The 15063-nt window shown below is 31.1% G+C and overlaps 1 protein-coding gene across 17 annotated transcripts in view; it reads left to right on the top strand.

Moving 5' to 3' along the window:
* PCDH15 (protocadherin related 15) overlaps positions 1 to 15063 on the top strand; it is a 712410-nt gene that overhangs the window by 427615 nt on the left and 269732 nt on the right. For 15 of the 17 annotated variants that reach the window (XM_061195806.1, XM_061195799.1, XM_061195791.1 and 12 more), the window contains 2 exons: positions 5767 to 5901; positions 7376 to 7525. In XM_061195806.1, coding sequence (XP_061051789.1) covers positions 5767 to 5901; positions 7376 to 7525 — 285 coding nt within the window. Of the gene's footprint in view, positions 1 to 2006; positions 2028 to 5766; positions 5902 to 7375; positions 7526 to 15063 lie in introns of all 17 variants that reach the window. The other 2 variants (XM_061195775.1, XM_061195783.1) reach the window with 1 other exon arrangement.

Raw genomic sequence — 15063 nt, 5'->3', positions numbered from 1 at the left:
CTTACTCAAAACCATCTTTCACTCAGCCACTAGAGTGATTTATTCAAAGCTCAAATCTTACTATATCACACTTCTACCTAATATACTTTCATGACTTGCTGCAGAAGAAATTTCAAGCCTATGTGCATGGTTTTCTGCTACTTGATACCTGAACATTTATGCAGCCCCGTTTTCTGAAAATTTCTGCTTCACCTATTACATTTAGCAACTACTTGTAGTTTCATGCGTTACACCAAACTACTGCTTATCTAATTACCTTTGTTTGTTACATTTTCTTCTCTGAAATCTTTCATCTTCCATTACATGAACTGGCTTGAATAACATGCTCAGTGTTTGGAATTCAGCTCAGGCATACCCTCATTTAAGAATCTTTTCTAGATTACGTATTCTCTCAGTTGAGTTGCATGTCTCTTTTTGGTGAATTTCTCTAAAGTTATATTTACATCATTGTGTGTGTCTTTCTCCCTCAGTGAATTTAAATCCCTTGAGGATAGGTCCTAGATCTTAATAACTTTTGTATCATGAAGATCTAATACAGTTCCCAGAACTTAGTATGTTCTAGTAATTGTTTAATAAACTAATAAGTTCAGGCACAAGTAAAGGAATGAGAATATCTGGCATATGTATCAACAGTTCTAATGGTATTGAATTAACTGTTTCACAATATGGCCCATTCCATGGTTGGAGAACCAATTACTAGAAAGCTCTTCTTCACATTAAGTTGAAACCAGCATTCTTGTAACTCAACCATTATTCTTTATATCTTCCATTTGCCAGTATACAGAATAAATCTTTAAATTAGTCATTGATGTGTTTGAAGATGAATTTATGTCCTTCTGAATCATATTTTTTTTCCAGGCCAAGTGCTCTTTACTTCTCAAAAGTAAAATATGTTCATTGCTAGGTTATTTTAAGATCTGTATTAACAAAAGAAAACTTCAAGGCCCTTTTAGTTTGCAGGCAAGAATTATACTACATGGTAAATTCTAGTAGTTTTTGAATGTCAGAATTAGTGATATTAATCAACATAAGGATAAAGGATTTAAGAATAAGGACAAAGACACATCACCTCATACAGGTATTACCAACAGAAATGGAGATAAAGCATCAGGCATGAAAAGAGAAGTAGTCATTCCAGGAGTTGGTTTTCTTGAGCACAGCTAAGCCACAGGGCAGATGCCAAGAAGGGGACAGACTTGGATCTGTTTATCCAAAAATGAAGTTGTTTTCTTCCTTCAATTCAGTAGAAAGTAAGACAAAGTTTTAGGAACTAGTAGCAGAGATTGGTGACTTGCGGTGTTATTAGCAGTTTAGAATTTGAGTCAGAAGGAATATTAAGGGTCGCAGTAAAACTGAAAAAGAAAGTAGACAAAAATATTTGTACTAATGTTCCTTCCTATAGATATATAGATATTAATATATATTTATACATGTATATGTAATATATATATGAATCATATTTATAATTTTTTTCAACCATTCTTACTTCACAGTTTCATAATAGTCCAGAATATACATAGAGCAGGTAACGCAAAAGAGGCTTGCCTGAAACCACCAGGTTTTCAGTGGCAGAACCACTAAAAGCTGCTTATTGAATTCTAGTTATAAAAAAATAACAGGGAATAATAATCAACAGAGGTTATTCATTTGGCTTGCAGAAAGGCAATGATCCACTTATAATTCCAAGTCAGTTTGCATCCCTATATAGTGCTGTGTTTCAAAATAAAGGTATCCTTGAAATTTAATACAATACACTTGTAAAGGTATAATGTACTTATATGCTTTATAAATATTGTTATACTATCATATATATGCTATGATGTGTCAAAATACTAAGAAAAAAATACACCTTCGAAAAAGTTGTTAGTTTAAATGAACTGGAAAAGGTTTTTGTTTGTTTGTTTTGTGGTTCATTGGTGTTTTACTAGTGTACACTTGTATGCCATATATATATTTGTGGTCATTTATTTTTACATTTTTTAATTTAACGTTTAATTTGCATATAGGTTCCACCTGGTGGAGTTCCTGTAGGTACTAGGTGTTAATTTTGTGTTTGCTCTTTTGTTAATTGCTGTGGTTCATTTCCTTGTTCTTTTTCCTTTCTACTAAAAAAAAAAAAAAAAAAATAGGCAATTACTTCATTATCACTTATAAAGACCTAAAACTATTAAAATATATATGTAATTTAAATTTATTACATCATATTATTGGTTATAGTAGTATGAAATTGTGGAGAATCCAAACTGCATGTGAACTTAAACAAACATTATTTAATTATTAATTTTTTTAGCCCATGAAGCATTAATAATTCATCATCGCATTCTTTTAGAAAAATTCTAATCTTAGGGTCGAAACCTTTTGAACAAGGTACTTCAGAGAACTACTGTCAACTAATTCAAATTGGCAGATGAGATTAATTTTTTTGTCATTTTCTTGTTATGCTTTGTAATTTATATTTATGCGCATAAGTATGCATATGTATGTATGTGCACATATACTTTTCTGTGTTGTATGTGCATATATATGAGGATGCATATAATCTTGTGTGTGTATGTATGTGTGATGTCATCTTTTGAGTCTCATTGGAAACCCAAAATTGGTTTTAAATCCAATAGACTGTCATATTTGAATATATTTCTTCTATATGATGAGATTTTTAAATTTTACATTCATGTGTTAGTTTACCTTTGTGTTTGTATATGTGTTTACTTTTGCATTCACTTTATTTGTGCTGTGAATAAATATCAGAGTTTGTTTTACACTCCCAGAAAATAATACACAAATTAACAAAGTAATATATTTTGCTTTTGGTATATACTGAATGTATACTTTAGAGTAAAATAATATTTCCTTATGTTGGGGAAAAGGATTGTTATATTAATCAGCCCTCTGTGTATATTTTGATTTAGAAAACTAATATTTATTTAAAATAAATTTATAGACACAAGGACTACATAAAATATACTGTCCCTATCAGAATAATAAGCCAGAGCATTATCTTCCATTTACACTCATAGTACACCACACCTGAAACTAGTATTATCCTTACAAATGAATCTAAGGTATTAAACTTTGAGTGATAACCGGCTGAACATTTCCAAATCTGCCTTCTTAAATTCTTATACTTAAATACCCAGACATTTACAAATAGCATCTATGCATGCTATATACATATATAAATTTTAGAAGGTTATTATTTTAAATATTAGTAAACTTCAAAAGTTATATTTTAATCAGAAATTAACTGTGCAAGGCAGATTGGAATAAGCTGTAAGATGCCATGTACAATACTAACATTATGCATTATGTTATTTTTTTTACATAAAACAGCCTGCAGTTCTGGGCTGTTATTTTAGTCCCTAACTAGTTTTTATAAAAGGACTTGAAATGGAGACAATTAAATTATCAAAAGGACTTTAGTATTTCTGGTTATCAAATATGAGAGAGCCTGTTTATGAAGTCCTGGTGTGTATATCATCTTTGAATGGGAATCGCTTGGCAATGAAAATCTTGTCACTTTCATAAATTTGTGAAATAGTGTGGTTTGTGACACAATCATACTACAGTCACATATACATACATTGGTTTACAACCCAACACTCATTACAGTATTGCACTATCTCAGTACCTGACATTAAAAAAATTCTTAAAACGTGGTGAGTATATGAATGAATATATCTAACAAATTTACTAACAGAAGCTACAGTTGAAAGGAAGAGGAGAAATTGAGAGAGGATTAGTCATAAAGGAAGTAGAGAATGACTGAAGGATTTGAACAAAAGGAAAGAAGTAACTATTTGGCAAGCAAATCACATAGCAAAACTTGCTCAGCTTGGATTACTCGTAGTATAACCATATGAGTAAAAGAAGCTGTGTTTGTTGGCACCATTGTTGGTACATTCAGAGAACAGAAAAAAATACATGAATTTAAAAGCCTAGTGATTTTACCTTGATAGGTAAAATCGAGGGTAAACACTAAAAAGGCAGACGCTCATATTTATTTAGGTTTTTTAAAATTAATTGATACTGTATGCTAACATTTGTGATCATTTAAAAATAATAATTGAATTAGATTACAATTGGCTCTAAAGTATAACAAAATAAGAATTCCAAAAATGTGGTTTAAAAATATGTTTTAATGTGTATTTTATAATTTACTTTTTAAAAGAACTTAACTTTTTATTAACTAACATATTTGATTAACCAAAATACCCCACTTCCTAGCCATGCTGAGAAACTGGGGTCATGACACTGAAATGAAAACAGCTGAATGCCCATTGGAAAATATCAGTGTGAAGCCTCTTGATTTTTTTACAACTCTTAACAACTTTGATTATTTTATAATAAGTGGACCAATGGAAATTATTATCTATAGTATTAATTTTTTTAGTGTTCTGAGATAAATGTAGCACATTGACCTTATATCAAAATCATGGACAAGGAAGCTGCCATGATATAGCTAAATAATATCTCCTAATAAGATATTGCAAATACAGAACTTGTGTCAGGTTCAAATGAAAGCATTCATTCCAAGGTTATTTGAAGTATACACATATTGAAACTTTAGGTAGATGTAAAGTATCTTGTGGATCAAATCATGCCAACCTTTTAATATAGTAGCGTGCATTTCAACTTTCTCACTTCTACATAGAAATTTTTAAAATATGAGTTCTAATTTTTTTTTCTTTTTAATCGACAACGTGTTTAACAATTCCTGGCTCTCTACTCCGCCCTCAGCCTTTGATATCAGACTTAGAAATCTGTGATATTAAATCACATTTCACACCATAATATTTTAAAAGTTGCCATAATCTGTAAAACACCTTACCTCGCTGTATCATCCCTGTTCCTATTTTTTCATAGCCTTCCTGGTAGTCCACTCTCTCTCAACATTCCCATTTTATTTGCTGCACCTTCCTTGCTATTCCACTATGCAGACGCCAATCCAAGCCTTCCCATTTTATGTCTTTGTTCTTTCTCTGAATTGCAGAGATTAATACCTTATCTTTCAGAGATGGCAATAAGATTGTGAAGGATTTCCAAGGCCTAGTTAATTACCTGTGTTTTGAACATTTGCAATCACTTCCTTTTTATGTATATATCATTTTTTCTAAACCCTTTTTTCAGACATATGTGTCAATTCATATATTTTGAATCTAATCATCTGAAATGTTTTAATTAAAATCATATTATGTTTCCCCTTGGAGAATCTTTACAACATTAAAATAAGAAAGAGCAAGCACAATATTGATAGGTAATGAATTATACATAACCAATTTTATTTCTATTTTACATTAAACATGAGAACAGGATAATAATATGCATGTGTGCAGTTTATTACTACAAATGAAGTAATTGTAAAATTCTACAGCTAAAATTCTTGGCTCCAATTTCCTTTTCTTGCATTTATTTCTTATTTCTCGAGTCCAATGAAGTTCTGGAAAATATTGATATTAAATAATCAATAAGAATATATTCAAATGGACTGTTTTCTATCTTATTCTTCTTCCTACTATTTTTCCTTTTATTCACATTAATTATACTAGTACTTATTTAAGTATTTTATTTTCCACAAAGTGAGTAATTGTCTTTGGATAGTTTTGCGCAATTATGAGTAAATTTCTAGTTAACTCTTCCTTTTCTTTAGAAATTCTTAATACAGTTATATATTTTTGTAATAAATTTTAAAAATTAATTTCCAGGTAATGAACTAATAAATGCATTGTTTATTAACATTATAAATAATGGCATTTTTTTTTTTTAAAGATGAAAGACCCAGAGCTTCACCTTTTTCTGAATGATTATACTTCAGTCTTCACTGTCACGCAGACTGGAATCACTCGCTACCTCACCTTACTTCAACCAGTGGACAGGGAAGAACAGCAAACTTACACCTTTTCGGTAAAGAGATTTCATATATATGTATATATATATATATATGTATATATATATATATATATATATATATATACGTATATAAATATATATACATACAAAACTAAAAAGGTCAATGATTTGAAAGGAAAAATGCAATATTTTCAAGTAATAACATAGAGAATATAAATAATAAAAAATTCTTCACATGTATTTCTCTTTTTTCTGTTTGTAAGTTTGTGTAGTTTATTACCATTCTTTCCAACAGAAGAAAGACAAATTTTGAAATGAAAACAAGAAAATGGGAATCTCACTCTTCACCATACACTCATGATTGACTTAAATTGAGATATTATAAAGTAGAGTCAACAAAATAAAAAAATTATTTTCTAACATTTATTTATTTATTTATTGTTATTGCATTTTTAACTTTGTCATAGGGTTAGGCCAGTGGTTCTCACTGGGGATGATTCCTGCACCCACCACCCTCCCCATCCTGCCCTTCCCCAGGACCCATTTGCAATTTCTGGAAACTATTTTGAGTGTTACTCTTACGAAGAGGTGCTATTGGCATCTGGTGGGTAGACACTGAAGATGCTGATAAACCTTTTATAATACACAGGACAGCCTCCCACAACAAGAATTTGTAGGTTAGGTTAGTGAAGAGAGAGAGAGAGAGAAAAGTTGACAGCTGAATAGAGGTAAAAAGGAAGTTCTATTCATTATCCAAATTTCTGAGCTAGATTTTATTCAAATATAGGGGGGAAATGAGCTGATAGAAAAGTGTAGGTAATGGAATTTATATAAGGAGTTTTTTTTTTCTGGAAAAGCTTACACAGCAAACTCAGAGCTTTCAGAAAACCTAAAGTCCCCAGTTAAAACTTAGATACAGAGTGGATTTCAGAAGTCATTCAGAACAAGGATGGTAGTGTTATAGCACTGTTTTTTTGGTGAGACCTTCTTTAAAAGTTAATAATGTAATTAAGATATCACTCTAAAATTCCAATGGGTCCTTTAAAAATTGTGATTTTGTGAATTATTAGAAAATGATATTACATGTTTAGGGCACCTATTTTCTTGACTGATATAAGCATGTTGGCTGTAAAAGCAACTGTTGCATTGTAAACAAAACATGTAGAAGTGAACAGTATTTTACTATTAATTTTTTAGAGGTTAAATAGTAGTTAACTCCTAAGAATTAGCAATGTTATTGACCATTTCAAGCCTCTAAGACATTTTACATATCAGCTTCTTTAAAACGTGCTTGCATTCAATACATTAAAAACAAAGCAGAATCCTCCATAATTGCTTCTTAGCACATTAAAACACTTTGATTATATGTACTATTATAGTTTTATTACTTCCTTTTATCAGCAAACATTTTAGCACCCTTTTAAAACTGTAAATTACATATGAGAAACTTCTTAAATTGTAGGAGTTAATTCTGTACTGCTTATGTTTGCATGAATTCTCTATTAAATGTATTTTTCTACCCCTAAAGATAACGGCATTTGATGGTGTTCAAGAAAGTGAGCCAGTTATTGTCAATATTCGGGTGATGGATGCAAACGATAACACCCCAACCTTCCCTGAAATATCCTATGATGTCTATGTTTATACAGATATGAACCCTGGGGACAGTGTCATACAGGTGAGGATATTTGAAGCAATTATTTCCTTGGGCATCATACAATGCATTGGTGAAGACATTGCTGAAGAAATGAAAGTGAATTTCAGACTTATTGTATGGCATAATTTAGTTTAAAAAGCTTTAAATTTATGTTTACTTTTTGAATGAAAGTATATCTACATGGACTTCAAGCTAGAATTAACTAGATGTACACATAGCTGTTTGACCTTTTATACTTGATTTTTAAAATTAATATATTGAACATATTTAATTAATATAATGAATATATTTAATATACTGAAGTTTCAAGCATTAAACATGTAGCTTAAAACTTCAAATTATTTTGAACTCTTGTAGAAATGGGTTAAATTTCCTTTGCGGATAAATACAAAGCACTGTATTAATAAATTGCTGGGTACTACTATTAGACATTGATTACCTGGACATAAAATAGAATCATTACAATGGGAAAAATTAAGATTAGATAGTAAATCGTATCTTTGAAAACACAGAAATCTGGCAAAATCTTTATCCTTGATTTATTTTATTTTTATCATTAGCTGTACTTATTACATTTAAATAAATTGCAAGTTATCTCAAAATCTTTTTTGTGCTCTGTATATAAATCATAAAGAAGTAATAATATTCTTCCTTGAGGATTTTTAGAAATCTGGTTGACTCTAGTACTTTCCAAACTGGCTGTACATCATAATTATCTAGGGAGCTGTTGAGAAATACAGATGAGCAAGATTCACTTCAGCTTTCCTGTATCTGAAGCTCTATAAGTAATACTTAAGTAATCAATATAACAAACAAACCCAAAAGGTTTAAGTTGCCCAGTCATGTAAAGACCACTGATATATATTTTCCTCTACATCTGAGAGTCAGATTTAATAATTTGAAATTACTCTTAAGCCAGGAAGGTCATGATTCTTTATACTTTTTAGAGTATTAGAAAGGCTCCTAATTATTACTAAAGTTTATATATAATATATATTATATAACATAAAATATATAATAATATAGAATATAATCTAATATATAATAGTATAGTATATAATGAATACTAATAAATTTGTATACCTATATATTTTAGTATTAGATAAATAGTTCAGAGTAGTAAAAAAGCATTCCAAATGCCTCAACAGTGTACTTAAGTCTTTATGTTATGGTTGCTTTTCTCTCCAGCTTCATCTTTGGCCTTCTATTTCTATATGTTTGTTTCAGTCCTACTGAACTATCATTTCCAGTTACCTGAATGTACCTTGCTCTTTCCCATTTTCTCTAATTATCTCCTTTACCTTGACCTCTTTCCCTTCTATTTATAGCTTGATTACTTTCTCCTATTCTTTAGACTTTTTACTTTCTGAGGAAACACTCCTTGGTAGTTTTCAGTAGATAATTCCTAGTAATCCTTCTTCCTTAATAGTTCCTGTTCTTGCAACCCACCAATAACAGTAGTTTCTAGCCAAGATATTATGATACAGTGGTGTGTCTTCATCAGTGTGAAATGTATGGGAAGAAATAGTTAACAATATGTCTCATGGCTTTTGTATACTATTTTCTGTTAACCAAGAACACTTCTCATCTGATCTTTTACAAGGCTAACTCACTCTCATCATTCAGTACCCAGCTGAAAATATCACCTCCTCAGAGAAAACTTTCCTAACAGCTTAGTGTCAATAGCCTCCCAGCATACACACATACATATACACACCCTGTCAAACATTCTTATTGTATAACTTTCTCTCATCACTTTCATAGCCAATATGACCAACTAAAATTATCTTCTTTTCTTCTTGTCCCCCCCCCAAACTAAAAACTCCATCAGTGACCATCTGCCTTGTTTGCTACTCTAATACCAACACATGCCAGACATACTAACCATGCAGTAAATATTTGTTCAAAGGATGAATTATTACCTATTTTGCATGATATAATTGTTAATATAAATTAGAAATAATTCAATGCTACCCCTATTTTATTTATTGGATTAAGATGTGCTTTCTTCAGTGATATAGGAAGGGTTAACATTATAGACTGAGCACTGAAAATTCACCTAAAAGTGCATCCATGTGAATGTCCTCTTCCGTGTATGTGGGTAGTGGGGAAAAGGTTTCAAACAGCCACAGTACATTTTATTCATATCGTGGTTATGGCACTTGCCACATTGATGAAATCCACCTTTTTTACCCATTTGTCTTGAGGGCAGAACTATAATTTGTTTCTGTATCCATAGTCTGTGTATCCATAGTGCCTGGCATATAGTAGATGCCTAAACTAGTAGATGCTTAATAAATGTTTATTTGAGGATGAAAGAAAGAAAGATCTGTAAACAAGTAGATCTGAATGAATGGGGAGGAATAAGTGTATTGGTCTTTATTTCTAGTGAATTGATGGACCTAGAGATCTACATTTATCTTTACTGAGGCACTCTTTCATAGGGAGTAAAATTATGGTTTATACAGATAAAGGAATGAAAATTATTGTCATGTTCATATTTAATTAGATCTGATTCTCATCCCTATAATAACATAATTGGAAATAAAAGTAAGTTTATACAGAAAAACCACCAGCAGGGAACTGGAAAGTGTAACTAAGAAAACGATAGCAATTATGTGGTGGAACCGTATCTCAAAAATGTTTGCCTTGGGGGATCAAAAGCTTATTTCTGGCATTTGCAGTCTACAAGAGTTAATTTCCCTTATGTATCTCTTTATAAAACACTTTTTGCCTTGCCTTTAAAGAGTCATATTTTATATATTTCCCTTTGAAAATCTATTTGAACATAGATTGTTGTTTTTGTCTATGTGCCTCTGATTTCTTAACTTATTTAAATGCCAAGAAATGAAGCTTTTTAATTAGTATTTTTAATGTTATTCTGGTATGTGGTAAAAGAGTGGTGTGCCTATAAAACATCCTGCAAGGGCCTAGAAATAAAAGGAAATAGATTTCCCAGTGAGAGAAAAAATTTAAAACAGAGCAAAGTAATTCAGAACTGTGATCTGCAACTGCATTTTAAGGGTCATAAAATGGGTTCTTATGCGCCATTCACCACTAACCGTTCAATAACCTGGCTTTCCTCACTAACTCCACAGAAGATCAACTGGTTTCCTCTTTGGTTAGTAATCTGTTGTCAAAAAGAGTGAAAGTGTTAGAAACAAAGGAGACAATGAACATTCTCCAGCAAAGAGAGCCTTGGAAAACAGATTTTAAGTATTATAATCAGATCATTTTCAATGTAGACATGAGACTATCTTGGCCTGATGTAAGTACATAATTATTTGAGTCCACTGTCTTCTTATTATGAGGTAGCTGTCCTTGTCCACAAGCGTGGATTGGTTGGTCATAAAAATGTGAGTACTACCCAGGTTCTTGTTAAAAGTTCTCAGTTATAAACTTGCCTTCTGACTATATCTATTATGCTTGCTTATTGTAAAAAGGAACAGGGTGAGTCTGACGTGTATGGTTCATGAAATACACTTATGGGAGCACTGCCATAAAACAGCAACTGCATCTTTCACAACTGAAAATTAAGTGTAATCAGATTATGAGCACATCTTGTGTTAAGAGAGAAATTACTGGCATGAGTGAGTATGATTCTTTTCTTCAGTTCATGCAGTGTATTTTTTGCTGCACAAAAGACAATTTTGTAGGCCATCAATGAAATCTTCCAGGTTGACTCTAAATGATATCTCACTCTGTTGTCTTAAGGTCTCATTCACACATTACTAGTTTTCTTCAAAAACCAATTGCTCTATATTAGAGACATAGATTTTTATATATAATATTAATATTTTAAAGATGTAGATTTTAATATTTGTAGTTAGCTATCCTGTCTGTACTCCAAAGATGCTATTCCTAGACTTTTACAATTCTCTTAAATCTATGATTCTTAGTCCTGAGTATTAGAGTTCTACCTGAGAAACTTTAAAAATATTGATGCCTGGACTACACCCTGAAATATTTTTATTTAAATGATATGTTAACATATAGTAGAGTCACTTGGAGAGATTTTATTTAATAAAACAAAGCAGCTCTAATATGTAGCTAATTTTGAGAAAAACTGCCTTAAACCTTAACAATATTTTTGTACCCTCTGAAAAATGGAATCTTAATTTATTAAGATGGAGTCCCTCATGGAGCTGAGTCCTTTGATTGTCACCCCCACCTCTTCCCATTTTTCTTGTTTTTCAGTTCTTACTTTCTTTTTTCATGTTTCTTACTCCTCTTCACTGCTTTAAAGTCCACCCCTTCCCCTCACCTTCACCTGTGCTCACTAGTTATTCCATTCTTTCAATTTTATTTTACTACAATAATCTCTTCCTCTCTATTGATTCTTTCCCTTTGGCCTATAAGCATTTTTAAATCCTCCCATGCCGTGGTCTGAACACTCTTTCCAGATAAGATTTCATGCTACTCTCTAACTCTGATATTCCAACTCTGATGTATTTAAGCATTTGGATTGATAAATCTAGATAATTTATTATTTTATTATATATTTATGCATAATTAATACATAGTTATAAATCTGGCCTTTGCTCACATCATACTACCAAAATCATATAAAATCATAATTCTAATGAGTCAAATACAGAAGTAAATATTTCTCAGTACTTAATCTATGTAAAACTCTCAAATTTACCCTTTTATGGAAAACCTCCCTGGTTCTCATCCTAGCTGTCTGGTGACTGAGGGACTTTCTTGCTGGCTTCAAGCACTTTTGTTTCATCTCATGCTACATCTCTCCATGTAACCAACTTTGAGATTATATAGAGGGTTTGTTGCATTTAATTTCAGCATAGAATATCCTTTCTGTTCTATGCCTATTGATGTCTCTCTCAGGTTTTAAAATTTAATCCAAATTATACCTTTTTTCATTCTTTTACACACAGTTCAAATGTTATTTTTTAAATAAAGTCTTTATTTTCATAGCAAGTCAGAATTCATTGTTCTTTCCATCATACGCCCACATATCTAGGTGGCAATTCTATTTCCCATACATTTTACTGTGCCTTGCATTAAAGTTAGCTTTTACATCTCTGTCTAACCTACTGAACCATATATTACTTTCAGTGATCTCTAACCACCAGTGGTCAACACAATGACTTCCACACAGTAGGGATTCACCAAATATCCATTGAATTTATTCCCTCAATTAATTTGCTCTCAATTAGTTTAGAAAGAGTCTCATTCTAGAAATGCGTTCTATTTGGCTTAAGAATTCTCTCTGCCACACACTAAGTGTTATCTCCCATAGCCCTTTCTCAAAACGGTCTCTAACTTCTTAGCCTCAGCCAGGCTATCCCTTTACTGCTCTTAATATGGAAAAATACATTACATTGAAAATATTCCTGATTACTAATGCTGTGTCACAAGTCATTGAATATTAGAGCTAGAAATTACTATGAAAATATTCCTTGTTCACAGACTGATTTTATAAAGAATTTGAGCTAGTACACTGATAAAAATTGGTCCAAATCCACAAAGTTTGTAAGTGGCAAAGTTGATGTTAAATCCAATTTAAAGATAATAGTATCTGTTACCAACATTTTAAATCAAGTATACTCCAATAAAAATTTTTTAAAAACACAAAAACAATTTTTTAAATAAGGATAATAGTATCTGGAACCAGACTAACCAGTTGTGTCCCTTTCTGTCACTTTGTACCCTATGTGACCTTGCACAAATAGCTTATCCTTCTGTACTTCAGTGTTCTAATCTTTAAAATGTTGCTACTAATAGTACCAGCTGTATTAAATTGGTTATATGAACTACTTCCATATGTGCATTGTAAATGATAAATCTTGTATAAAGTCATCCAGTTATTATCAATTCATTCTCGTGAATTATATAAAGCATTTATGATAATTAATATCCTTTACTGCCTTATCTGTGTATATCTCTGTGTGCCCTGTATATTATTTAGTACCCTGAGGAGGATGTATAAACATTACGTATAGAATTATATGTTGAAATTATTTTTGTAATTTCCAATATTATAAACAACATTAGGATAAGTCTATGTAGTATTTTAATGACTTTGACAATTTATTGTGTGTCAAATAATGATATTGGTAAGTATATGTGTGTACATATATGTGTGTTTGTGATATCATGATTAAAGTTTGAGGGGTATATTTATTTAAGGTCTTAGTGGGGTTTAGTATTTTAAGCAAATACTAGATAAAGATTTGATGAGCAAACCTTTCAAAATTGTAAATATACGCTTACATTTGTACATAATTTTATGTCTTATATTGAAACAATTTAACTTTACTAAAGATCATACAATTTCTTACCTAAACCCGTTTGCATTAGAATCAAAACTTATAACCAAACTAATGATTCTGAAAATATATAGTTTACTCACTCGTGTTGCAGACTTTAATTATATTTGAAGTTTTATTATATTAAACATATTTTGTTGAAATGGCTGATATTCATTAAATTCTGAATACAGGCCCCTTATAAGCTATATGATTTGCAAATATTTTCTATTTTTGTGTGTCATGCTGTTAGTGTCACATCTAAGAAACTTTTGCCAACAAGAGTTCACGAAGATTTTCTCCTATATCACCTGCTATGAGTTTTATAGTTTTAGCTTTTACATTTTACATTTAGATGATCCATTTTTAATTAATATTGCATATGCTGTGAGATAAAGGTCTCTGTTCATTTAAAAAAATCTTTTGCATATAAATATCTCAGCAGGTTTTATTCAAAAAACTATCTTTTCCCCATAAATTACCTTGGTATCTTTGTTGTAAGTCAGTTAGCTATAAATGTAAGAGGTTACTTCTGGACTTCTGTTAATCTGTATGTCTAACTAATGTCAAAACTACATCTTGATTGCTGTGGGTAGATAGTGTGTTTTCAAATTGATAGTGTAATTCCTTCTTCATTGTTTTTCTTTTCTAAAATGGTGGCTATTCTAGGTCCCTTGTATTTCCATATAATTTTGGGATTAACTTGACAATTTCCACCAAAAAGCCTGATAGAATTTTGATAGGGGTTACACTGAATCTATAAATCAAATAAATTTAAAGAATTTCCATCTTAAAATATTGAGTCTTTATATCCATGAACATGGACTGTCTTTCCACATACTTTTAAATTTCTCTCAATAATGTTGTAGATTTTTTTTTTTTGAACGTCCTAGTTTTAATTCATGTTGATTCCTGTAAACATTTGACTGTCTCCAGTATTTCCCCCAGAATGTTTTCAAGAAACGGATGTCATTTGGCTGATGTCTGCTTAGTGACTCCAGGCTGCTTAATTTATTGGACAGAGGGTAGTAATTTATTTTAAAGATAACGTGATTAGTGGGGAAATTTATACAGCTAAATATTATATATTTTATTTTTCATGCATGTTTGAAGTGCAAATCTGTGGATATTCCATTTGTGGGACCAAGTCAGCATGCCCATCCTAACACTGTATGCTATAAGAACTCTTCTGATGCTGGAAGTTTGATTAAAATGCAATGGAAGATAAAAAACAAACAAACAAACAAATTAAATTAAAGCGTTTTTATCTGCGGGGCAGATTTTCCCACT

Source organism: Eubalaena glacialis, chromosome 1, assembly GCF_028564815.1.
Source record: "Eubalaena glacialis isolate mEubGla1 chromosome 1, mEubGla1.1.hap2.+ XY, whole genome shotgun sequence".
Classification (NCBI taxonomy): Eukaryota; Metazoa; Chordata; class Mammalia; order Artiodactyla; family Balaenidae; genus Eubalaena; species Eubalaena glacialis.
This window is presented reverse-complemented; position numbering and strand designations above follow the sequence as displayed.